Source organism: Amblyomma americanum, chromosome 5 (assembly GCF_052857255.1).
Source record: "Amblyomma americanum isolate KBUSLIRL-KWMA chromosome 5, ASM5285725v1, whole genome shotgun sequence".
Lineage (NCBI taxonomy): Eukaryota > Metazoa > Arthropoda > Arachnida > Ixodida > Ixodidae > Amblyomma > Amblyomma americanum.
In genome coordinates this window covers 206,890,593-206,916,341 of record NC_135501.1, presented here as the reverse complement: position 1 = coordinate 206,916,341, position 25,749 = coordinate 206,890,593, and the positions used below count along the sequence as shown (strand labels likewise).

The window sequence follows — 25,749 nt, the reverse complement described above, 5'->3', positions numbered from 1 at the left end:
CAGAAACGTGTTTCCGAGGGACATACACCAGAGGTCCTCCCGAGAACCGGTTCGACGGCGACTCATATGCATAAAGCGACACACGTACAGTGCGAAAACCGCGACAAAAAGAAAAAAAAAGCACGCACCACTTCACTTTATCTTTCTGCCGAGGTATAAAGAAAAGATCCCCATACATCTATTTTCGCACACCGTTGTACATCACGTATACATCTGCGCAAAAGAAGTTTTCACTGGGAAGGATTCAACAATACTACACGAAGCCTTAAAAATGGCTTTATCCCATTCCTGCATCACTGTAGCTTCCGTGTCGGACTTCAAATTACAATCTATGAAAAGCAATCAATATTGCCACGTATTCATACATAAAAATAGAAGCAGCACCATAAAAACAAAACAACTTGCTTTGTAAATGCTAGTAAAGTGCGCTTAAAAGCGTGGCCCTCCCGACTGCTTCCTACTGATATTTCCGCCCCAGTCGCATCTGGCGAACGCCATAAATAAACTTCCGTCTCACACCTGTTTTAGTTTAGTTATAAAAAAAGCCTCGTAAAGGTATTACTTGCCCGATTTCGAACATGAACACTCCTATGCTTTGTTCTTTTAGTGAGTAGAGCGACATCAGCCGATGAATAAACAATTTATTCGCAACATAATTTACGTATAAACATCAACCACGTCAGCTACTCAATGTATCTGAACGTAAAACGCTCAAACATTGTTTTCTGTGCACAGGTGACATTCGCGTTTATGATTCTGGTCCAAAAGTGCAGACATCAAGAACACTGAGAAAGCTATGTACTACACGTAAGCATGTGATATTTTCGTGAGCTCAAAGTGACGGGGGCCTTCAATTCAGGCCGATCTCCACAATGCGTTGAGCGAATGTAAAGGGGCCATTAAATTCGCAGCAATTGAACGCAATGTTATGCAAATGCTAAACTATACGAAGCCATGGACAGCAGTTTCGGTCAAACGAACCGCTCACAGGAAGTAATAAGCAAGCCTGCAAATTCTAGTGCTTACTTCTTTCGCCCAGTGCAAATATAGACGACGTAAAGAAGTATTCCGGAAAAGTAACCGCAGCGCGATCGTGGCTACGGCGCGACAAAGCCGCGGACGCCGCGCGCGGATTTAGCGCACGCGCTGCTGAGAGCAAGGCTCCAAGAGGGAACGCCGACAAACGAAGTGATACAGAAATGCCGAAGGCAAGACAGTGGAGAAAGGGCGGCGGCCGCAATTAGCGAAGCACGCATTAAAAAAAAAAAAAGAAAAGCTGAGCATCTCAAGAACACCGGCAAGTGGGCGCCATGCCAGGAAGCAGACGACGCAGCGGACACCGAGCAACCGGTTGCAGCGCCCGAACTACCCTTCCGTACAAGCTCTCGTGGCGAAGACACGAACTAAAGAAGCAAACTAAAGAAGCAAGCACGGAAAGCAGCAAAACGCGAGCCAGAAAGAAAAGAGAGTGGTCTACGTAATGAATGGGTGGCGGGAAGGCGCTCTTTTTTATCAGTCCCAAAATAAACACGCCGTGTTTCTCAGCCGTCGTTGGCTCGTGCGAGTCGAAAACAGTGTTCGTTGTTTGTCAAAACGATTCATCTTGTTTCATTTTTTTCCCGCACGCCGATCCGTGGACTGGTGAGGCGCCGTCACCAAAGTTATAGTGCTCTACAACGGAATTCAGCCGACGATACACTACCAACAACAACAAAAAATGCTACGCGCTCGGAGCCGCCCAGAGAGCCTCCTCCTTGAACGAAATAACCACGCGAAGAGAGCCCGTCAAGGTTAGTCGAAAAGCAGGCGCGCTCAAAACCGGCCAGATTCCGGTCTCGCCTGACATTAGAACCAGCGAAGCGAGACCCGCCTTGAGTCGTCGAAGTTCACGAAGCGTGCCTGAACGCACGGCTCCGGTAACAAACTTTCGTCCGTCCAGAGAAGTATAACGAAACAACAATAACAACAAAAAAGAACGCCGTGGCGGTAGCAGCATTTGAACCAGGGTCACGCGTAGCCACGTGCAGCTCGTTATATACTGGTTCAAAAGCAACGGCGACCGACCAACGCAGGCCTGGAAACTGTTGCATCACGCTCGTAGCTTCCGTCACTGTCAAATTCAGATATCTGTGCAGCGCGCCTTACAAGGAATGCACGTTGTCAAATGTCAATTATCAGAAACAACTACCAGAAAAGACCAGCATTAAAGACCTTTCAGAAATGTACATACTAGTTAGCCACAGCAAAGCGAGCATATAAACAAATGGCAGGCTGCCACTAACGACACCAGCAACTTTGGCAGCCGCGACAGCGCGCAGAAATGCTAATACGACACCCCCAGATGCATCTCTCATTTTCGCAAAGCAGCAGCCAAGCGCACTCAAGCCTTCGCAGGCGTGTCGCTACATTCAGCCCGCTAGTGCAGAGAGGCCGCTAGAGGTTATCACAGTGTAAAGGATTAAGCATAATCTCACAGCTGAGGAAGGACGGTGTGGAGATACCCCGCCCATCACTTGGCAAGTGAATGATGGGTCGGCGCCACGCCATACGTTATGCAACACCACGTGTGTAGTTTACGCTGCCTGGAAACGAAATGCGAGCGCACGGTGACAGTTGGTTTCGAGATTTCTCCATACGACAGTACCGCCGCGCTCGCGAGAACTGAGAGAGCAACTCCAACTCACCTATCAGGCGGTCATGGAGGAATTCACCGTGCGTCAATAACCCGAACACAATCCCTCGCCGAAGCGCGAATGCAAGCGCACGGTATCCACAACCAAACACACACGCGCGCACGCACTTTGCACACTTCCGTTGGCTGTCAAGAGCGAACGCTAGGCTTAGCTTGAGAGGCCGGATCTGTCGGTCAACGGACAAGCGATTGCCGCCGTTGCTCTAGCACCACAACACGAGCACAATCGGGGGCTGCTGCACTTTTGCCAGACGGGCCATTGCTGCTGAGACGTGCTGCTTGAGGAACACCACAAAAGTCAACGCAGTGGTAATCCGAGACCCGAGACGAAAGTTGTGGCGATGCGGCGTTGCCGGTTTGAATGAACTCGGCGAGAAACAAAACCCGCTGCGCTCCAAATGCAAGAAAACTCGTCGTCTGAGCGAGGAACACGAGCGGCTGCTTGAGCGAGCTCGCAACCAGCTGTTCAGCGGACACCTGTGCGTACACGCGGTTGCCAGACGTCAAAACAAGAAAACGCGTCCAAGCGCAACGCCCACTTACGACGTTCGCGGCCTCTGTCAACAGCGCTTAAAACTACATTTTACCGTTCGGTAGCTTCTAAAAGTTTAAAACCGAACAATGCAAAACATTTATTAAATTTTACAGAGTGTTTTATTTTTGTGTGAAATGTACTTGAGGTTTTTGGATTATGGCTGGTTAAGATAGCGCATACTTGTATTTATTTCCTGCAGATGACACTACCACTAGAAGAGCGCGCTTTTTGAAAATTAAAGGTTTTGCGATTTACTACCTCCCGTTCGTAAAACCCATGGACGCTTTAATCTGAACTCGGCAACTGTTTAAAAGTTTATTTTTGCATTTGTACAGGTTTTAGTTTATCATGTTGGTGTGTTTTAGAGAACTAGGTTTGAAAAGTCGGAACCCATTATACTGAGGCTAGCACAGCTATAGTATAGTGTACTAGTCTAAGTACACTACAGACTATAGCCATAGCTCAAGTCCATAATATTGCATGGAACCTCTCTTCACACTTTTACTTTTTTCATGGATGTGCCTCAAAACTCTCATTATCGTAGTTTACATGTTTATAGACCACTGAGGAAATTAAAAAGAATATTATGTACAAGAACACTTAGTTGCCCATAATTTCCCACAATTTATTTAATGAAGCTAGATAGCAAACTTGTTTTCATATTTTTTTCGTAACAAGAACCCCCACGAACCTCCTCCTTCGAACAGCTAAAGCCCCTCAATTAACAAACTTTGGCGCCACCTCACCGATTTCGCACAAGGCGATAGTTTTTTAGTACTCTGTTTAGCAAACAGATGGCGCCACCTAAAATCGCAGGTAGATTTAGGGGAAATAGTTGTTCCAGGCCAACAGGCAAGGGCTGGAGTATTGCGCCCCAGGACATATTGAGCCAGGTGCCACGAGACAGACATGTTATGTGGAGTGTGTGAAGAGGAGGAAACGGCTGAACACTTGATAATTTTCAGTAAAGGGATTCACCCTACAGCTGAAAGCAGCGGAGCTGATTTATTCAGAGCTCCGGAGTTTAAGCACAGTAACGGGAAAATAGGTTTGAAGTAGGTAGAAATAACCAAGAGAAGGTTACCTGATTGCTATCTAAAATCAAGACAATCGGGAAATTTCACGAGTAATGGCTAGGTGGCGAAGCCACAGAAGGGATCCATCCATCCAAGCATCCATTCATCCTTCCGTCCGTCCGTCCGTCCGTCCGTCCGTCCGTCCGTCCATCCATCCATCCATCCATCCATCCATCCATCCATCCATCCATCCATCCATCCATCCATCCATCCATCCATCCATCCGTCCGTCCGTCCGTCCGTCCGTTCGTTCGTCTGTCCGTCCATCCATCCAACGGTATTGGTATCAGTATCGGCAAACGAATGAAAGATCAGACTTTATTTCTTCCTAACCAAGAAAGAGGAAGCTGAGCCAACCGGCCTGTAGCGTCTGACGAGGCCTCAGTTTCCTTGTAAAGTTCGCTGTGCAGCGGTAAAAAAATGTTACAAATCATGTTACAAATCATGTTACAAACCAAACAGAAATTCAGCATATTACAGAGCAAAACAAAGTGAAGGGGGCTCGCACATTGCGTGAAACGTGATCAGAGCGGAGCAACAAAATATGACATAAAACCAGACTTCTCTTGCGCACAGAAAATAAATAGGTGAAATATACAAGACTGTTCAACGGTAACAATACTCTTCAGACAGAAAAAGGGGCTGTATTAGGTATGTTAAGATTGTGTCAGAACGTCAGTGCACAAAAGTTTAAGGATTAAACATGTCATTTTGCATTAAGTAGCGTTTGGTTATTGGATTAAAATGTTTGAGAGACCCTAAAATCAAGATCACCCGAAAAATTATTCAGGGCAGTGGGTGCTTGATAATTCATTTTCTTTCTCCCGCAGTTGGTACGTGTTCTAGGGGCTAGTGTCCTATGTGCTCGGAGGCTATACTGTGAAGAGGAATTGTATGGAATGTTTTTTGTAGATGTGTTGGAACAAACGATAAAAATATACCTGATCTGTTTTAAGCAAACTGTGTTAGAGAAAGAGAGGTGCTGTAGACAAATATTGAGGGTGACCGTAATACCCTTCGACTGCTCGTAATGCCTTCTTTTGCACAAGTACCAATTTGTTGTAATTGTTTTTAGTGGTACTGCCTAAGACGAGACAACAATGAGACAATTTTTAATAAAAAAAAGTGCATACTACATAGATAGCTTCAACCATTTAGGTAGGAGATGGGCGATTCTACAAAGGCAACCAACTGTTTTACAGAGATCAGATATAAGATTAGTAACGTGAATGTTCCAGGAAAGAGTTACGGAAAACCAGACACCAAGGAATTTGAGGCTACTGACTCTATCAATTATTATGTTCCCGTAATGAATAACAGTTCCAGGGATTCTTTCGGGAATGCAGTTTTGTGGTTAAGGTAAGGACAGAAGTTCAGTCGGGACTGGAAATAAATCAGATAGCTGTAGGATGATTAGCAGTAGGCGCCCACAGTAAAACCACAGACGAGGCAGTACAAAGTGGATACGGGCTGGGAATCATTCGAAACACGGGAAGCTCAGAGTAAAATATTGTGACGAACGCCTGAGGATATTGAACGATAAGAGGTGGGCAGCTAAGGTATTTAGATGCTTGTGCAGAAAGAGCGTTGACTCAAAATGGCGTAAAATGACTAGGAAACTGACCAGTAAGTATGGAAGAAAGAAGGACGGAGAAATAAACAGCTTTAAGCGACAGGTATAAAACTCAGAAGGTAAAAACTAGATTAAAATTTCATTCAATGGAAAAGAAGCAGAGTGTAGAACCATATCAAATTTGGAAAACACAGATCAGGCAGGAATCGTTCTACGATAACTCAAGAGGCAGCTAGCGCCTATAGTCTCTGAAACTAGTTCAGAGTGTCAGGGAGCGCGAAGCTATAAAAATAAATTTATTCAAGATGACACACGTGCAGTGTGCGATAAGCCTGTAGAGCCAACTGAATATCTAATACTAGAATGTGGAGGTATCCATCCAGATGTCAATGCAGGCATAGCCACTCTCCCTGAGGTCCTACAGTTTAAGAGATAACAACTGTCATGTAAATGAATCTGTGGTAGAAGTCAGCAAAAAGCTGTTCAAATATAGGTTACTCAAACGCCCCGAGGTGTCATAAGGTGGAAGCAGAGCATTAAAATTGTATTTTAAAGAAAATGGCGAATATAATTACCGTTTTTTTTTATACCGTTCACACAAAGAAATATCAAAGAAAAAAACCGAGCATGGTGGCGACTGCCACCACCCCGTTTCAAGGGGGACGCTCCTATCTTCCATCCATCAATTCGTCGTAAATGGCCGTGGCAGGCATAGAGTTTCTTACTATTGTTACGTCTCGCCTACAACGCGCGGTATAGCCGGCGCGGATGCAACGGACGCCGCGGCTTCGTTCATCGCGGCCGCAACGCCTCCCGCCAAGCGCGTCCAGGCAGGTTTCAGTGCCACGTGTCGTCGTGCGTGTGTGTGTGTGTGTGTGCATGTTTTGCCCACGCTTGTCAAAGCGCGGCAGCCGGGGAGAGGAGCTCCCCAACTGGGAGGCGAGGAGGTCTGACCGGCGCCGGCCTGGCGGACGCGCCCGTCACGTCTGGACATGTTCAAGCGTCGCCGTATCGGATGACTCTTCCCAAGCCGTTCCCTCTTGCCCTCGACTCCGAGCGTATAAAACGCCGCTGCCCCGGACGCCGAGGGAGACTTCGATTTCGCCCTTCGAGTAACGTGGTCGCCCTGACCGGCTGCTCTTTTGAGATGCCAGAATAAACAAGTTGTTCTGTTGCCAGTCGACTTATCCTTTGCCGGGACCTTCGAATGTTTCCAGCTTTGCCCCAGGCCGCCAGGCCAACGCTACCCTTGGGGCTTGCAACCCATTTGCAACAACTGGTTGCCAGCGGTGGGATCCCGACAACGGAGGCCAGCAGCGAAGATATGCGGTCAACTGTATGCTGAGCAGCACAACGACCATCCGGGAGCAGGGCAACGAGCCCTGTGTGATGACTGGTTGCCTGCAGCGGAACGACTGCGCTGAATTCGTGGCTGCGAGGTTTGGTGAGTGCGGGACTTTCTTCTTCTGAGTTTTGCCAGGCTTTTGTTAGTGTCAGAAACAGAGCTGGTAATTGTGTTGTCGTTGCTGCCGGGTTAGTTTGCGGCAAGACAATAGTAGGCAGTAGAGAAAGCAGCATTCGGAGCAGCCATGGATTTGAAGTCGTTGCGCAAACCGAAATTGCTGGAGCTTGCAAGAGAGTTGGGTCTGGATGTCTCAGACAAACTCAGAAAACCAGAACTGCTAAGGGCTATTCTTGAGTTGGAGGCTGAGGATGACGAGCTGTCGGAATGCCTTGAGACGATTGAGGAGAGGGAACAAAAAGAAAAAGAGAAAAACGAGCGCGAACGTAAAGAACAAAAAGAGAAAGAGGAGCGCGAACGTAAAGAGCAAAAAGATAAAGAGAAAGAAGAGCGCGACCGTCAACACGCTTTGGAAATGAAGCGTCTCGAGGTAGAGATGGAACGCGCTCGTAATGGAAGTCAGGCACACGGTGCAGGAGAACGGGTATCGTTCAAAATGACTGACCTGATGCGGCCGTTTAAGCTTGGAGAGGACATTGGTTTGTTCCTGGTTAACTTTGAGCGAACGTGCGAGAAGCAGGGGTTCTCTCGGGAAACGTGGCCACAGCGCTTGCTCACTTTGTTACCCGGCGAGGCGGCCGACGTAGTCGCTCGCTTGAAGAGAGAGGAGGCAGAGGATTTCGACCAAGTGAAATCGAGTCTGCTAAAAAAGTACAGGCTGTCAGCGGAGGCGTTCCGTCGGAAGTTTCGGGAAAATGAAAAAGGCAGAAATGAGTCATATACAGAGTTTGCCTACAGGCTTATGTCAAACATGCAGGAGTGGCTCAAAGAAGAGAAAGCGTTTGGTGACCACGAGAAAATTCTGCAATGTTTCGGGCTGGAACAGTTTTATAGTCGGTTACCTGAGAACGTGCGGTACTGGGTCTTGGATAGGCCAGACGTTAGTACAGTGGCTAAAGCCGCCGAGCTAGCCGAGGAGTTTGTGACGCGTCGGGCTCGCGGAGCTAAGGACGGTCAAAAGGGTGAATTTGGCTCCAAGTCTGAGAGGCCGAAGTTCACACCCATGAGAGCATGGGGGGACACGCGTAGTGCGGATGCGAGTGAAAGCAGTCCGACCGAACGTAAGGAGACGGCGGCAGCCGAAGCCGAACGCAGAAAGCGGTTCGAGAGGAGGCAAGCGCGCGTGTGTTATACGTGCCAGAAGCCGGGTCACTTTTCGGCGCAGTGTCCAGAAACAAAAAGAGAAGTCGTGTGTTTGTCATTATGTAGCACTGACGAGAACATGAAGCTTCTCGAGCCTTACATGCGAGACTTCCTCGTGAACGGGAAAGAGTGCCGAGTGCTTCGTGATTCTGCAGCTACAATGGATGTAGTTCACCCCTCTTACGTAGAACCCGATATGTTCACGGGCGAGTGCGCATGGATCAAGCAAGCCTTGGAAGCTCATAGCGTGTGTCTGCCCGTAGCAAAAGTGCTTATTGAAGGACCTTTCGGAGCACTTGAGACGGAGGCCGTAGTGTCATCTAGGCTGCCCCCCCAGTACCCGTACCTATTTTCGAACAGGTCCGATCACCTCCTGCGCGAGAAGGGGCTTTTGTTTGGTGAGGCTAGCGTTCAGGCCTTAACCAGACCGAGAGTTCGGGAGCTCGCTGCAAAGGCGGTGGTTGCGGGGCCGACGTTGTCGAACAATGAAAAAGGGTCGGAGGCGCAGCAAGCTGATATTCCGAGCACGTCAGAACTGGATAAAATTGAGCCTGTAGCGTTGAAGGCACCAGGTACTGGAGAGGAAATGCCCGACAAGGGAAAGTTAGAAGAGCTTCCTGTCGAGCTTCCGGGACTAAGCTCAGTGACGAACAGGGAAGGCACTGATCAGGTCATTAGTGACTTACTCAGTAAAGCACCGCTGTCGCCTGAGCAGAAAACCGAACTACACCAACTCTTACAAGAGTTTCAAGGTCAGTTCTCTGAGAGGCCTGGTAGGACTTCTGTCCTTACTCATGATATAGAACTTACCTCCCCAGAGCCAGTACGATCCAAGGCGTACCGGGTGTCACCCCGCCAGCGCGTTATTATGGAGGCTGAGGTAAAGAAAATGCTACAGCTCGGTGTTATTGAGGCGGGTGAGAGTGATTATACCTCCCCTTTGATTTTAGTTGAGGTACCGGGCAAGGAACCTCGTCCTTGCGTCGACTACCGCAGGCTTAATTCCATTACTAAGGATCAAATTTATCCGATCCCTAACATCGAGGAGCGCCTTGAGAAAGTTAGTAGCGCTCAGTTTATTTCCACCCTAGATCTTGTCAGGGGTTATTGGCAGGTTCCACTTACAGAAGAGGCTAGTAGGTATGCGGCGTTCATTTCACCAATGGGAACATTCCGTCCTAAAGTTTTGAGTTTTGGTTTGAAGAACGCGCCATACTGCTTTTCAAGCCTCATGGACAAAGTGTTGCGAGGACAGGAAGAATTCGCTTTACCGTATTTAGACGACGTAGCGATATTCTCCGCATCCTGGTCTGAGCATATGGCACACTTGCGGGCAGTGCTAACCCGCCTGCGCGAAGCGGGCTTGACAGTCAAAGCTCCCAAGTGCCAATTAGCACAGGCCGAGGTTGTATACCTCGGTCACGTGATTGGACAGGGTCGTCGCCGCCCCTCTGAAATAAAGGTGGCCGCTGTGCGAGACTTCCCGCAACCGCGCACGAAGACCGATATTCGGTCGTTCTTAGGTGTCGCCGGCTACTATCAGAGGTACATCCCCAGGTACTCCGATATCGCGGCTCCCCTGACGGATGCTCTAAGAAAAACAGAGCCCCAAACAGTCGTCTGGAGCGAGACAAAGGAAAGAGCTTTTAGCGCCCTAAAGAGCGCCCTAACAAGCCAGCCTGTGCTACGATCGCCAGACTACACAAAAGGGTTCGTTGTTCAGTGCGATGCTAGTGAGCGAGGCATGGGCGTTGTACTGTGCCAAAGGGACAATGGAGAAGTGGAACACCCCGTCCTGTATGCTAGTCGTAAGCTGACCTGTCGTGAGCAGGCGTACAGCGCCACCGAGAAAGAGTGTGCGTGTCTCGTGTGGGCCGTTCAGAAATTGTCATGCTACCTAGCCAGCTCGAGGTTTATCATTGAGACGGATCATTGCCCTCTCCAATGGCTGCAGACCATATCTCCCAAAAATGGCCGCCTCCTGCGCTGGAGCCTCGCTTTGCAACAATATTCCTTTGAGGTGCGTTACAAAAAGGGGAGTCTCAACGGTAACGCCGATGGCTTAAGTCGAAGCCCCTAACGTAGGAATCCGCCTCAAAGTTGTTGGTTACTGATGTTTTCTTCCTGAGGCAGGATTTTTAACATATTGCTTTTGTTTAGTGTTTCAAAGTGATTATGTGCTTTCTAGTGCAATTTTCCAATTTGTGGACGCGTTCTGAGTGCTGCTTGACTACTGTAAGGAACTAGGCAGTAGTATAAAAGGGGAAAGAGCCTGGCAGAGCTTAGTGAGGGTTGTCTCGTGCTTGCTGACTGAGCGGTTGCGTTTCGGCGTAGTTCTAACGCTTGCTGGGAACGAGCACAAAAATGGCAACTCTCCTGAAGTGACTTTGCAGTGCCCTGTGTGATCCTGAACCTGAGAACGGGGCCTTCTCTGTGCGCTGCGCTCAAGCAACGTCGAGGGACGATCGGTTTCGATTACGAGCATCATCGAGCGACATCCCTCTGGACAGCGGATGCAGTCCCCTGACCATCGGGATCTCCTTCTCCCGGCGGGGCGGTCTGTTACGTCTCGCCTACAACGCGCGGTATAGCCGGCGCGGATGCAACGGACGCCGCGGCTTCGTTCATCGCGGCCGCAACGCCTCCCGCCAAGCGCGTCCAGGCAGGTTTCAATGCCACGTGTCGTCGTGCGTGCGTGTGTGTGTGTGTGTGCATGTTTTGCCCACGCTTGTCAAAGCGCGGCAGCCGGGGAGAGGAGCTCCCCAACTGGGAGGCGAGGAGGTCTGACCGGCGCCGGCCTGGCGGACGCGCCCGTCACGTCTGGACATGTTCAAGCGTCGCCGTATCGGATGACTCTTCCCAAGCCGTTCCCTCTTGCCCTCGACTCCGAGCGTATAAAACGCCGCTGCCCCGGACGCCGAGGGAGACTTCGATTTCGCCCTTCGAGTAACGTGGTCGCCCTGACCGGCTGCTCTTTTGAGATGCCAGAATAAACAAGTTGTTCTGTTGCCAGTCGACTCATCCTTTGCCGGGACCTTCGGATGTTTCCAGCTTTGCCCCAGGCCGCCAGGCCAACGCTACCCTTGGGGCTTGCAACCCAAATGCAACACTATTAACTAGAGGGGAATCTGGTGGCCCTGCACTTCAACCACCAAGGACGCCCGAGGCATGCCGGTATGTAGGAAGGATAAATCAAGAGAGGTCCTCGCTATCCCAGCTGCATGAATGAATGAATGAATGAATGAATGAATGAATGAACTTTATTTCCGTCATCATGGGGCCTCACGGTCGGGTCGCAGCAAATAGGAGGGGATGCCTCCCAGCCGGCTCTCAGCACCGGAGACCGCGGAGAGAGTCTTGTAGTAAGCTGTCTCCGCCTGATGGATGATGAGTCTTTGCTGATCCGGGTCGTGGCTCCGGATCAGCTCTTCCCAGGTGGGAAGGACTGGGATGCTTTGTGATTTAGCCCCAGGAGAATCCTGACACTCCCAAATTAAGTGATTTTGCGAAGTCATTCTGTGGCAGCAACTGCAGAGCTCAGGCTCCCCAGTGTCTTCATCGTGTAGTATAGAGCACGGAAAGAATATGTTGACCTGAAGCCTCCTCCAGGCCCTACACTCCTTTGGCGCGAGTGACCTATCTGGAAGTGTGAGTGTCCTACTATCCAGTCTAGGTGTTTCGGTTATATCTTTATACGTTATGAGAGGGTCTTTATTCCCACTCAGGGGCACTTCCAGAGCAACTCGGACGAATAATTCTCGAGCGAGGCTGTGAGCAGCCTCATTCCCCGGAATGCCCTCATAAGCAGGAACCCATATGAGGGAGACCTCTCTGCTTGAGGGGTATCTTCTTAGTAATTGGGCGGCTTGACTGGAGACTGCCCCCTTACAAAAGTTATGAACAGCTTGTCTACGCGCTTTCGCGCAGGGTTATATACGCGCTTAAGTTCCATTTTAGTACGTGCGTAAATGCAAGTACTGAATATTTTACACCGTCTCCTTGCTTCACAGTGCTGTTCATTAAATTACATCGCAGTTTATGGCGATTTTTTTTCGACCAATGCAAACTCACAAGGGATAGGCATTCCATCACTCGTCACCGCACGGCTAAAGGTATTAAGCAATAAGCTTCATTGCGGCATTGCGATTACTAAAGGAGTAAAAGATGAATTTTTTTGCTATTGTATACCATGTCGTACTGAACTGCCCTGATCGGTGCGCATCCAGCGAAGCGCCCTCCGCAATCATTTTTTGGCTAGGCACCATGCATTTGACTAGAGTTACGCAAGTGTCGAATAAATATAAAACAAACGGTGACATCCAGGTGCACTAAAAACCCCCAGGAGGACAAAATTAATCTGGAGCTCTGCAATGCGGCCTGTCTCATGGTCCAAGGTTACTCTGACACATTATGATGTTCATTAATAAATCTGCAATCTAGCAACCATCGATCCGTAGTTTATATTTCGCCCCTGTAGTTTTCTTGTAGAATCGGGATTCCTGTTTTGCTTTTTCAAGTGCAATCCATTAGAAAAATGAACTTGGTTCTTGAGTAAGAACCAAGTGTTTTTCCCTCTCACACGTTTACTTTGAGGCCCACCTTGCTCCTAGCTCTTGCCTATTATATACTTATTTATTTATTTTATTTAGAACATATAGCAGTCTCGTATGACCAAGCAGATATAGGTGTCAACTCGATTTATACAAAATAAGGAGCAAACTGTCGATGCGAGACCTCACAGCTGGAAAGTTTTTTTTTTTTTTTTTTACTGGTAGAACCTCTGAAGAGACTCAACTGGTTTTTATTATTTTCTCACATACCGTCGAATCGCTTCATAACGTTCGCATCGCATCCAGAGGTAGCGTTGTTTGTGGCGTTTGCTTTAGGACGCACTAAATAATGCCTGCCGCAGGCGGGTGACGTGTGCAGAGAGCGTTCTTCGTTTGAGAGGTCTTTCTCGCTACTACCCTATTCAGAAGAAGATGTGGTCCTTGTTTTTGATACTGCGCGTGTGTGACTCGTTGTTTTTTCTCGCTGCATCTATAATATAATACCGTTCGAAGCACCTCCAGGTCACAAATTTAACTCTCAGACTGAGCTGACAACTTCTCGGGCCGAAGTCCTTCGCTCGCTGAAGCAACGGATGGATGCGGCGTCTTTCGAGTCCACCCTGCTATTCACAGATTCTCTGCTCTTTGAAAACCGTGCAAGAACATTGGACCTCTAACTATCAAAAGCTGATTAAAAAAAAAAACTCGCACAAGAAGACGTTGGAAACAGGACAGGCATGAATGGTGGTTTGGAGTCGAGGTATACGCAACGAGAAAGGAGCCTTATGTTACTTAATGCCCGTGTGCGCTGTGAAAGCGAGAGCTCAATAGAAGCTTGGATCAATATTCGATCTCTGAACATCTGATGGAAGACGCCATAAACAAGAACGTAGGCGCAAGCAGCTGCAGAATTAATTGGTACGGGAACCATTTCCGTCGCGGCTGAAACTACACGTTGCCTGAAACGATCTTTGGTTCTTGATTCATTCTTTCTGGAAGTCGACTGCTTGTCTTATTCAAATAGCTCCTGGTGGTGGCTGCTATGTGTGAGACCCTTTGGAGCTGCTGCCAGATCGCATGGAACAGGCGCTCGTTAAAGTGATGAAAAAGAAGCAGCGTGGGATGAAAAAAAGTGACAACGGACCACCGCAATCCTCGTCTCTCATGCGCGTTTCAATCATGCACGCGAGTGTCTAGATAAATCAATGCCGATCTCCATTCTTTAAATGTGTCTGGCCACACTTGATCAAAGCCCTGCGGGCGCTACATTCATCATTTTTCAGATCTGCTTTTGGGATGGCGCCGTCCAATTTGTTCCGTCTCATGTTAACACAAGTGAAACATTAGGTCTCTACGACAGCATCGAGCTTTGTGCATCACGCTATTCGAACGTCACTCTTTTCCGGTGTGACGCGGCGACGAGGGACTCCGAGGCAAAGGGCCAAGGAGGGGAAGGAAGAACTAACTTTTTTCAAGCCATAACGTTCGCTAAAGAAACGCGGAAGGTTAATCATGTGACGCTAACGTCACGAGTTCCTGCCGGGACTTCAGGTTGTGTACTGCGCTACAAGGAAGAGGCTTAAGCGCGTTTCTGGGGAAAACGCGGCTTGCGCATCACGTGACCCGGACGTCACGCCTTTCCGCTGTATAGAGTGACGACGCAAACAGCTCCGAGGCGGAGTGGACGAAGCGTTTTTTAGAGAAGCGCAGACCGCATGCGCGGCTTCGAATGGAACGGTTCTCTATTATGAGCGTTGCACGAACTTGTCGGCGTTCGGTGGCGCTGGGCACAAGCTTCACGGTAATCGCTACGTCACAATAAGGCGTTCTTCGAGGAGCCTCTTGGGAGAGTCACTCGAAGTAAGCGCCGCCGCATGGATGCACGCGTGTGGCTCCTCTGGATTGCTTTCGCCCTGGGCGCTGCTTGGTGCGTGGCTGCGCTGTCGAATGAGCGAGCCTTGGCTTCGAAGGCGCGATGGATCGAGGTTCCTCGCTCGCAGTTCGCCCGCTACAGGAAGATAGCGCAGCAAGCTGTGTACGTGGCTTCTAGGATCTACAAGTACCTCTACCACGTCGCCGCTATTAAGAGGGTGCGCTATATGGTGGGTGTGCTTATTGCTCTGTTTATTTATGGCTCATCGTTGTCCGTCCGTCCGTCCGCGAAATTTGTAACACTATAGCTGTCAATCAAATGACGTCAATTTGATAAGAAAAAAATCCTTGTGCACACCGGAATTAGAGCCACAATCCTTCCGTTCCGCAGCTGAGCGTGCTAACTTGTATACGCTAGTTCTCCTTGTCAAGCGTAAGGACACTGGAGAGTGTTTGCGGAAAGGCGTCGAATCAGACGGATGCCTTCCGAACGCCCTCCAGTGTCTCCAACATTTAAGATTCACAAACAAATGTGTAATTAATCAACATCTTCACCACGCATCAGTCACACAAGCAGCAACACCGGGCTAAAGGCTTTCGCCTCACCGCACTTTGGGTGAACAAAGTGCCCCCCTGAATTTTTACTACGTTTATTATTTTGCATGACGTATAAATTCTTCATTTTATGTATGAAGCCAGAGTCATCTCTGAGGATCGAGGACGATTAAGGCGCTTGTGGTTTTTGGAAAAAGCGGTTAAATAGGGCGCATTTGATAATGGTAACGTTTACAGACAGAAATAGAACAGTACTGGAGTAAAAAGTTGAGAACAGAGCAGCGAGCTATGAAAAGGAAAATGGTAGGTGTAACATTAATAGACAGGAAGACGGACAAATTTGCCAGGGAACTAGCGTGAGTTAATGACATCCTATTCGAAATTTAGAGGAAGAAATGGGCAGGGCACGCCATGTAATGCGAATGCAATGTAACCGGTGGTCCACTGAGGTAACGCAGATGATTCCAAGAGAAGGGAAGCGTAGCAAGGGCGCTAGGGAGTAATATGGGCGGATGAGATCGTATTCAACAGTCTCGGAACGGAAGAGGAGTTTACTGTAGGCAGCAAAGCGCTGGCAGTGATGACGGAATGCACTTACGTAGGGCGGGCAGTGACTGAACAGCCTGACTACGAGAGTGAAATAATTAGGAGGATAAGAATGGGGTAGAGCGCATTTTGGCAGAAACTCTCAGATCATGACCAGTATCTCTCAAGGGAAATGTATATATCTCACCGGCGCTGTATCTGTGCTTTATCGGCACTCTCCTATGGGGAAGAAACATGGATGGTAACGAAGCGGGTTCCACTTGAATTGAGAACAACACTGCGAGCTATGGAAAGAAAAATCGTCGTGGCCGGGATCGAACCCGAGTCTTTCGGGTCAGCAGCCGAGTGCTATAACCACAGGGCCACCGCGGCGGCGGTCGTTAAGGGTAAGGGATTGTATTCCGAAAGAGGGCAAGAGTAGCAGAGGGCGGCAGAAAGCCGGCCAAAACGGGGCTAATTGGAGAGACATTGGAGAGACGTCTGGCCCACAGTGTATGTACTCAGGCTGATGATGATGATCTATTAGAAAACAAGCTCGTGTAAATCAATACCACAAACAAAGCGGAAGACGAAATTGATTTTGGCTTGACAAGTAATGCCGTGGTCAGAATTCCCACGAATTGTAATACTGCCGTCAAACGGGCACTTTCGATGCCGATTGAAGTTGTCAGTGCACCCCACATGATACAACGCTGCAATACTTTCCCTTAGGATCTCCACTGACGAGTTGGCCGGCTATACAGGGTGTTTCGTCTAAGACTTTACACAATTTTTAAGAATAGGCTTTTTGAGTTAGAAGAGCACTTTTTTTCGGCATAGCATTGTCAGCGGTGTAGTACTTCAGAATATAGGTAAAACGGGCTAACTAGCAGGATGGTTAACTAATATTGAACCGGTAAGTTTTCATTTACTTCTATTAGGCTCTTTAATTATTGAGACGAGTGTAGCCAGCCGTAATTAATATCCATATCAGTTATTAGAATTTCGAAAACGCGGTTACCCCCGGCAATCTGGCCCAACAAATTTTGGCGACATCAATCAATCAATCAATCAATCAATCAATCAATGAATGAATAAATCAATCAATTAATACCACTTCATTGCGACTTGACTGAGCTCCAGTCACGCATCAGCAGTGACGTCCGATACGTTTTGTCAAGTGCTCTTTGTAATCACTTAGTAATTACCATCTGTTTTCGAATTTCCCTCTCTACTCCGAAGCAGCAGAGAGGCAAGCATTCCCGTCTCAAGATGAAGCTGAAGCTAGCCGAGTCTGTGTGCAAGCCGACGCGGCAGAAAATACCCAAGACCAAATGCCCACCCCGACCACGGCCCGTAAGCGAACGACAGTTCTCATTTCTTCCTCTGAGCTTTCATTCATGCCCCGCTTCCCTCTAAATTGGGCTGCCTTATATTTATTCACAGTTACTCAACTCGCGTTCGTCCCAAGTGCAAGTACTGAGACGAACCGGGGGTTGACGTAAAATGCGTAAACATAATGCAAAAAAAAGAAAACACAGTGATATATATATGCAGTACCTCAACAATGTATAGCATATTGAAGCATATAATACTAGGCAAATGCAAGTACCGGCACGTACTGTACTCGTCCGGGTTTGATCCCTGGACCATGACGTATATTTCGGTTACAAAGTTTCTGTGAAAGCTGTATTGGATAGCTTCCCTTTGTAGCCGTATGGTTGCCCTTGGTTGGATGCTAATGAATGACTTTTCCTTTTTAGAGACGAATACACGAATAAAAGATTGCGTCACTTGATAAGGGAACCTCATGGCTGCCCATGCAGCTATGCTACAACTCGTCATTCCCGCTTTTGATGCTCGAGCCAGCTGTTGGCATCACTTGCCTAGCTGTCCGTGCATATCTGACGCCACAGCAGGTGGCAGCTCCATGATGTAGTAGGCGCCAGCAGCCAACAACAACAGACGCAAAGAATGAACCGAGAAAAGCGCGCCCTTGTTCACGTACTAGAACAGTTCGTGGCTGGCCTGAGCTCCCGACGCGCTAGCAGACGCTGGCCAAATAGAGTCCAGCTAAATAGAGTTATCGTACAGCGTGCTGTACGATAGTCAACGAAGCAACGGCTAACCAGCCAGTCGCCATTTTGATATACAAGACGTATCAGAAATTTTTTCGCATCCATAGCAGAAACTTTCAATGCTGGTATGCTTTTAGCGTCCACATACCCGCCTCTTCCTCTCAGCGAATTTTTGTCCATCCATCTGTGCACGCATATCAAAGAAAAATTCCCCCTCCCCCTCCCCCCCCCCCCCCCCGTAAAAAAAATGAAACACCGGGACACATAACACCATTATGCGCAGGCTCTGCGATAGCATCCGAATCTGTTGAGGCATTTGCCAGAAGGCAACGGTGGGACTTGAGAGACACAGGTTGCTCTTCCCGACCTCTTCCCGTACACCACCTACCACGGTTTCACACAGACGGACCTGGTCGCGTCACTTCCGGCCTGTTGACGTCATACAAGGGCACATTAGAGGGTATCCTTGTGAATCTGGCCCCCAGTTTTATTATAAAGGCTGTCTGAAACCCTGCTCAAGTTGCGCCCCTCTTCTGAAGTTCCTGCTGCTAGAAATGTTTTTGTTTGGTGAAGCTTCTACGCGCGTTTCATGAACGAATGAATGAATGAAAACATGTTTAGTCCACATTAAAATGTGCTGCTATGGAAAAGGAGGGGGTGAGGGGAGTTGAGGTTTATGAAGTTGAGGGAGAAGTCTGCATGGAGGTATGAGTGACTACGAGCATAAAATCTTCAATCACACTGCTCCTGAGTCGTCCGTTTTGGGCCAGTATACACGATGGGTACGAGAAATTCCGTGAAATATTTAGATTAAAATTTGTGCTTGCGCTAATTGGTTCATACTTGCACGGAACACAGCAGAAACACAAAAGACAGGAGGGGCGCTTATGAGTAAAAAATGTACTATGCATATAATTCAACTCAAATAAAGCTGCAGGTAAATATCGTAGACATTTTTGCGCTGTGCTGCCCTATACACATCGTTCGTATATACACTGAGGTAGGTTTTCGTGTGCGCAGAAATCTAACGGTGTTTTATTTACTCTCTCTCTCTCTTTCTCTCTCTCTCTCCTTTAAGCGCGTCCGAATGTGCGAGCTGGACCTGACTACCAGCCCGTGGAACCGGAGGCGCGTATACGTTCGCTTGGAGTGCGAGAGGCGGTGAGTGCTGCCCACATTGCATCATTTTTTCTGCCTCATATTGCAACGTATTTACCGCGCCAATGAGGCCGTCATTGGCAAGAACTGCCAGAGCTCCTTGACCATACCAGCTGGGAAACTCATATTCGAAACCGGGCTCTGTCACTATGGGGCGGTTAGGAGATGGTGGCGCCACCTATGAGTGGGGCTGTCGGGTATCGGTGACGCACCACAGACTGTACTTATCTACCATGTTTGTTTTTTTAGCAACGCTGAGAAGTTCCTGTGAACTCTGCAAGGTGGCGTTATAGTCTTTTACCTTTCGAGTTTCAGCCCAGTCATAGCGTTTTAGCTCAATATGCAGGCTCTATGAGGAATTCAGCGACAGGAATCATGAAGAAACATTGACGAGCTGCAGATGGCAGAAGAAAATCGCGGCATGCAATTTATGTGACTATCAGCGAAGGTGTGGTTGCGTCATAGCACATTAGAACATACAAGGAAGCTCGTCCTCTCGAGAACACTTTTGCCGCTTGATTCCGTTGCACACAATGGTTATTTTATATCTAGGGGTTGCAATTTTCGGTTGAAACCTAAAAACACCGATAAAAGTGCACCGAATTCAGCTTTTGAAATTCGATTTTAACTGAGAAAGGTCAGCATACATGGCGTGATTGTCACGGATAGCTGGCTGTTCATTGCTAGTAATATATAGTAAGTAGGTCACAAGGGAAAATTAAGAAAGTACTGGAACCAGGAACGCGTTGGAGACCAACGGTATCTTTGGGAATTAGTACCGTGATTGTGAACTTTGACGATGATGGTGCATCTGCTAAGTCTTATTTCCGTCCGAGGGCCGTCACTTGGTTAAAAAGGTTTTTTCGTTACATGTAAGGACACTGACAACTTCCACAACACAAACTCATCAATAACCAGCTCGAGAGTTGCATGTTCTTTCTTAGTGCTGGATTTTGAAAGCTGACGATTATCAGGGAAGCCGTAGCAATGTTAGCAAGACTGGCATGCTCCAAGAAGGTAAGAATGGATACATTGAAAATAAACTAAAAACAATTTTTTTCTAATACTGTTTTTGCCCTTACTGCGATGGTCCCGATTGGGATTGGCAATATTTCTAAATAAATAAATAAATAAATAAAAAGCAACTGCGCGCTTAAGAGACAAAGACGGAGGGAGAACAAACTGTTACTCGAGCAATAAATACTGCACTGGCGGGCAACACGCATAGTTGTTCACCGCTGTTTCTTTAGTCGTATTTTTTAACCACTATGTGGAAACACTACTGCTTTAAGGGCAACTGCGAGGTTTTATCGAACAATTTCAATTGAGACTCATATCGCATTCTTTAGAGTCCCTTCTATTCGCCGGAACAAACCATCAGCACGTGGACCATGCGATGCGCGATTTTATAATTCAAGGCAGAGTGCAACCAGAACATGACAACCTAGTTTTTAAAAATAAACATCCACTTACGTTTCTGTCTCACGGCCCGATCATTTAACTTCGGCAGCATTTTTACTGTCTGTACGAGTGTATGACTTCATTCTGCAGTAATAGCTCTTATTACGACCACCTGTGTGTTGCTTACTTCTACAAGAACTGTCGTTAAAAAAAATTAATAAGCTCTAAGTCACTTTTGACCACACAGGGACATCATATATTTCACCGAAAAAAACCCAGAAAATTCGTACTTAGAAATGTAACTTTAGTTTTTTTCTTCGGCGAATATTATGTTTTTGTTGTCGCTTTTGAGGCAAGAACAGCAACAACATAATATTCGCTGAAGAAAAAAAACGAAAGTTACATTCTGAAATAACCAACCAGAAACGTCTGCCTAATTTTCATAAATAAAAACCTAAAAGTCCAAACCCTAGTGACATGTAAAACTCTAGTTTGGGCGAGTTGGTTCATGTTGAAAGAAAAACTGGTAATGGCGCAAGAAACGGGGACACAGAAGGCACACAAAAGACAGGACTGACGCCACACGGGGAATAAGGCTCAAAAGAGCACGCTGCCAGAGAAACTCTGTAGAACTTGCCGCCATACGCTTCATCTCTTGAAAACGCCGGATTTCCTTGGCAGGTTCACTTCCTACCACGACGAGGACACGAAGCCAGTCTTGGTACATTCGTACTTGCTTCCAGTACTCAGACTTGAGTATCTTGCAGACGCGCCTGACGTGCCCCCAAGATGGCTGCAGAACACCGAATAATGACTGAACCTCCAAAGGAACTACAATGGGCCCTTTCCTCTTTCGAAGCTTCCGCACCGAACCTGCCATTACGTGTCTCAACCTGATTGCCGTCTCAACGTGCCAGTCTCGAGTGGTCTCCTACTGCTTGAAACGGAAAATAGTTCCTTTGGAGGTTCAGTCATTATTCGGTGTTCTGCAGCCATCTTGGGGGCACGTCAGGCGCGTCTGCAAGATACTCAGGTCTGAGTACTTGAGGCAAGTACGAATGTACCAAGACTGGCTTCGTGTCCTCGTCGTGGTAGGAAGTGAAACTGCCAAGGAAATCCGGCGTTTTCAAGAGATGAAGCGTATGGCGGCAAGTTCTACAGAGTTTCTCTGGCAGCGTGCTCTTTTGAGCCTTATTCCCCGTGTGGCGTCAGTCCTGTCTTTTGTGTGCCTTCTGTGTCCCCGTTTCTTGCGCCATTACCAGTTTTTCTTCCTAGTGACATCACGATTAAATAAACGCGCACACCATCTTTAGGCAGTTTATTATGTAAACCATCGTCTCCGGCTGGATGCAGTGTTCACGCGCAGCTTATGAGATTGCTTAAGTCAAGCAAACAGTCCCCATCAATTGTGGTTGAGTTCAAGCAGTGCGGAAAATCATGGCAGAGTGCTCAGCTGATGCAGACGCGCGCGCTTATTACGAGCACAAAAAGGAGAAGCTCACACAAGTGCCACTAACGATGAACTGTGTTTTAGGTCACCCAGCCAGCCCTTCATACCATTACCACACACTGAACGCTTTATTGTCTACCTGGAGGAGATGGGAGAAATTTACAAACTTGACAAATTGAGAAGACCTGCTTGTATTCCCCTTGCTGTGACGTATTATCCGTCCACTGAACTTTTTTATGCTCATCTGCAAGGCGCTGTATTGCCTCACTAACTGTACAACTTTCTTACCCCTTGACATGTATTCACCTCATTTCAAAGAACATATTTTTATTATTTCTTTCTCAATTCTTTAAACTATTTAGCACACCCTTCTGTGACTAATTTTCGCTTACCGAAGGATCTCTTCTGATGCATTCATTTTGTTAAAGTGACGAACCCCTCACACAATTTAGTGCTTTCTTGGGTTCCTTCTTTACATAACATGTAGTATAAAACTATGGACTAACAATAAAACGTATCTGATTCTGATTAATTCCCACAAGCAAGCCACTGATCATCCATTACAAATAAAAAAATTCGATGCAGGCGAAATCCTAGAGGCCCATGTACTGCGCGATGTTAGTGCACGTTAAGGAACCCCGGTGGTCGATATTTCCGGAGCCCTTCACTACGGCATCCCTCATAGCCTGAGTCGCTTTGGGACGTTAAACCCACATAAACCAAGAAATAAAACGCTTTCAGAATGACGGTCACCATTGCGGCTCTGTAAGGCAGGGCAGGGCAGGGCTCCCGTTAGTGCAATTTTCTGTAAAGTTGCATTGCTTTATGCAATTTTTTTATGCAGGACGTCTGATTGAATTTCTTCTCTGCAGGCACCACTAGAGGAACAAGCCTTATGAACAAACTCAATATTACAGCCAGCGCCCGTGGTAAGCCATGTGCTAAGCTTCCTAACTGCTTTCACTACCTCTGTACCACCACTTGACTGTCATACGCGCTGCAAGTCTACCACACCGGTTTTCCGTGCTGCAGAGACGTAATAGTTTCAGAGAAATATTAGCGGCGGCTGCTTTGTATCGCTACAGTAGATTGTAATCACTTGACTGTAATGGCGCAAGGACAGCTTGACAAAAGACCGACATGGTTAATGCGTTTGGTCTGCGTAACAGGGAGGAGGGGAGGGAGGACAAAGACCCACTTCCCCAGCATTCCACACTGTGTTAGGGCCCTGTGAGAAGAAGAGAAAAACACCGAAGTAGAAGTGCCCAGAGCTTGCCTCTAATGGAGTTATCGCCAGTTAACGGAGTCCTCGCCGATTGAATGCTCAAGGGATAAGAATCAGGAGCACGGTAACATATGTTCCTGGGGCATTTAGCGTCATAGAAACCGAGCAACAAGTGATGGGAAAGTTTGTACGCGTCATATGCAATACGTGCGCTGCCTAGCTTGACAAGGACAGAGTTAAAGACGATACGAACTGTTGCGCTTAACCGTTCGTGTTGTCTTTAACTCTGTCCTTGTCAACCTAAGCAGCGCACGTGTTGCATATGATCATGTTCCAACTAGCCCAATCCCAAGCACTTCTTGTACACGTGGGTAAGCTTGCGGGTGCCCGACAGCACTAGGAGCCGATACTGGAACTTCCCGCATAAGAAATAGATGTTCAAACAGACAAATGTAGCAGCCGGAGCCTGTCATTGGTGTCGACGAGTTCAGCGATAAGTTTTATGCCCGAGAAAGGTTCAGAGATATTCAGTTTATCTCGGTGTTCCGATCCTGCTCTGTGTAACACCTGGAAAGCATTCACTATTTTCAATACATTCGGAATTTGCTTTTATACAGTTGTATTGCTGTCAAGCTCATTTAATTAATCTGCAATTTTCAGCGTAAATTTTTCGTTGTGTCTGACATTTCAGTTCATTTAAATTAATTTGATTAAGTTCAAGTGAAGTGGCTTGAAATTGAGACAACTGGGGAAAGAGCCTATTTTATTTTTCCAGCACAAGTCGAGCTGTCATTTAATTTTCCTCCTTTAATGCTCTGTTTTTGAACTTCGGAACTCCCTAGCAGAGACCAAGGCCTATGATTCGTCAATTACATAAGGGGCGTTATGACCAAGTCGTGTGTCACGTCTGTTGGGAGAAATGACATTTCCATTACATTTCCATAACTGCTTCACAAGAATGCTACAAACGACTCCGAAATGCTTAAATTCTGGGGGAACGGCAAGTTCAGAGGCAGAATGATTTCTTCTGCAGCCGCTAACAGGGCCTGAAATGTGCAGGAATGAATATCTTGGTTCTTCGTGAGCTGCAGTCAATACTTTGTCCAAATTAGACCGTTTATGTTTTTTTTCTTCTTTTGAATACCAGCGTTCAGCTGCGCACGATGCAGCCGCTAGCAAATACATACGGTACGCGGGTGTGCAGAAAGATACTATTTTGGCGAAGTGAAGCAAGCAAATTGCCCAAATACTTCAATACTTCTAGGCATAAGGAAATATGATATGCACGCTCCATCCGGTGGTGTCAATGCCAAGCAAATGGGTCGCGAGGCCGCACTAGGAGGTATTTGGCCGCAAGCACACCTGTCCAGTAAACTTTTGCCAGCTTTTGTACGTTGTTCGTATCAATAAACAGCACAACCATAGAGTTTTTCATGCGGCACGCGAGAAACCAGTGTTGTAGAAATACTGTGGCGCGCACATTCGCCTTAATAGCCAGTCGTTTTAAGAATATGTGGCGCAATGTAAATTGCCGGGTCATTCCTTAAAGTTCCTTTAAAGTTAAGTGTCACCTCATGGTAACAGCAGCCATGAGGGTACCTGTCTGATAAGGCTGAGACTGGAGATTATTGCACGCTGAAATTCAAACTCAGGGTACGTGTCTGGAGACCCCCTTCAGGGAACGAAAAAATTTCGTTCATAAGCACACTGCCATTATTTCCATTTTCCGCGAATTAAGCCTAAATAACGCACTTTTCATGTCAGACTTTTTCTCCCTTTCTCCCTTTTCTTCCTCCCTGTCTCCCTTCCCCATTCGCCACCCTCGCGTACACCGTACAATCCCAGCATCCACTCCTACCATTTCCTTTGCAATAATCCCATAATAAGACCCCGATTTTCGGCAGCGCATCAGAATGGAACTGCTTTCACTGGGAAAGTTTAATCATGCTCAGAATTGGTTTTAACCACAATACGATACAATTGCCTGCGCAAACAGCAACAGGTCTCTCCACACGCAGCTCTCATGTTTATCTTTGCACACGTACAGCGGATATCTGTTTTTTCGACAACCGCTTAGTGAAAACGGTGAACAACCTGCGGACAAAAAAATGGAGGGGACGCTTCGGCTCCGCCCTAAGGATATATGACGCGACAGCGTTAATGTGTTAATGCCCGTATATGCGAAATTGGTCATTCTCTACTTTCACGGGTCCCTGAGAGTCCTCTTCCCATTCATACACTCTAAACACTAATACGCTTATACAGGAGTAAATAGGGAATAAGCTGTCCTCTAACACACTAAATTCTGTGAAATGGAGTGCGCTGGAGTAGAGACTAATCCCTTTGTACTCTTTTCTGTTTAGAGAGTGGCGCAGCCTCCTCAACAAACATACA

At 47.4% G+C, this 25,749-nt stretch overlaps 2 protein-coding genes across 9 annotated transcripts in view; one reads left to right on the top strand and one right to left on the bottom strand.

Annotated features, from left to right (window-relative positions):
* The window catches only part of Nin (blastoderm-specific gene 25D), a 477,176-nt gene extending 473,979 nt beyond the window's left edge, over positions 1-3,197 (bottom strand). For 5 of the 7 annotated variants that reach the window (XM_077666690.1, XM_077666691.1, XM_077666693.1 and 2 more), the window contains exon 1: positions 2,685-3,160. The gene's annotated coding sequence lies outside the window, so the exon portion shown is untranslated. Of the gene's footprint in view, positions 1-2,684 lie in introns of all 7 variants that reach the window. The other 2 variants (XM_077666694.1, XM_077666695.1) reach the window with 2 other exon arrangements.
* Positions 3,198-14,779: 11,582 nt separating this feature from the next.
* On the top strand, positions 14,780-23,059 carry LOC144135537 (uncharacterized). Of its 2 annotated transcripts, none has more exons than XM_077668180.1 (4): positions 14,780-15,193; positions 17,286-17,399; positions 19,200-19,282; positions 23,003-23,059. In XM_077668180.1, the coding sequence occupies exons 1-4, from the start codon at positions 14,966-14,968 to the stop codon at positions 23,010-23,012; spliced, it is 435 nt and encodes a 144-aa protein (XP_077524306.1). In that variant the 5' UTR covers positions 14,780-14,965; the 3' UTR covers positions 23,013-23,059. The 2 variants fall into 2 exon arrangements, with proteins under 2 accessions (XP_077524306.1, XP_077524307.1); XM_077668181.1 differs by having other exon boundaries at positions 14,784-15,193; positions 17,289-17,399.
* Positions 23,060-25,749: the final 2,690 nt, after the last annotated feature.

Coding starts and splice junctions, on each gene's coding strand:
- LOC144135537 (XM_077668180.1), top strand. CDS start 14,966: ATGGATGCACGCGTGTGGCTCCTCTGGATTGCTTTCGCCCTGGGCGCT. Junction 15,194..17,285: donor TTAAGAGGGTGCGCTATATG/GTGGGTGTGCTT, acceptor TCTACTCCGAAG/CAGCAGAGAGGCAAGCATTC. Junction 17,400..19,199: donor GCCCACCCCGACCACGGCCC/GTAAGCGAACGA, acceptor CTCTCCTTTAAG/CGCGTCCGAATGTGCGAGCT.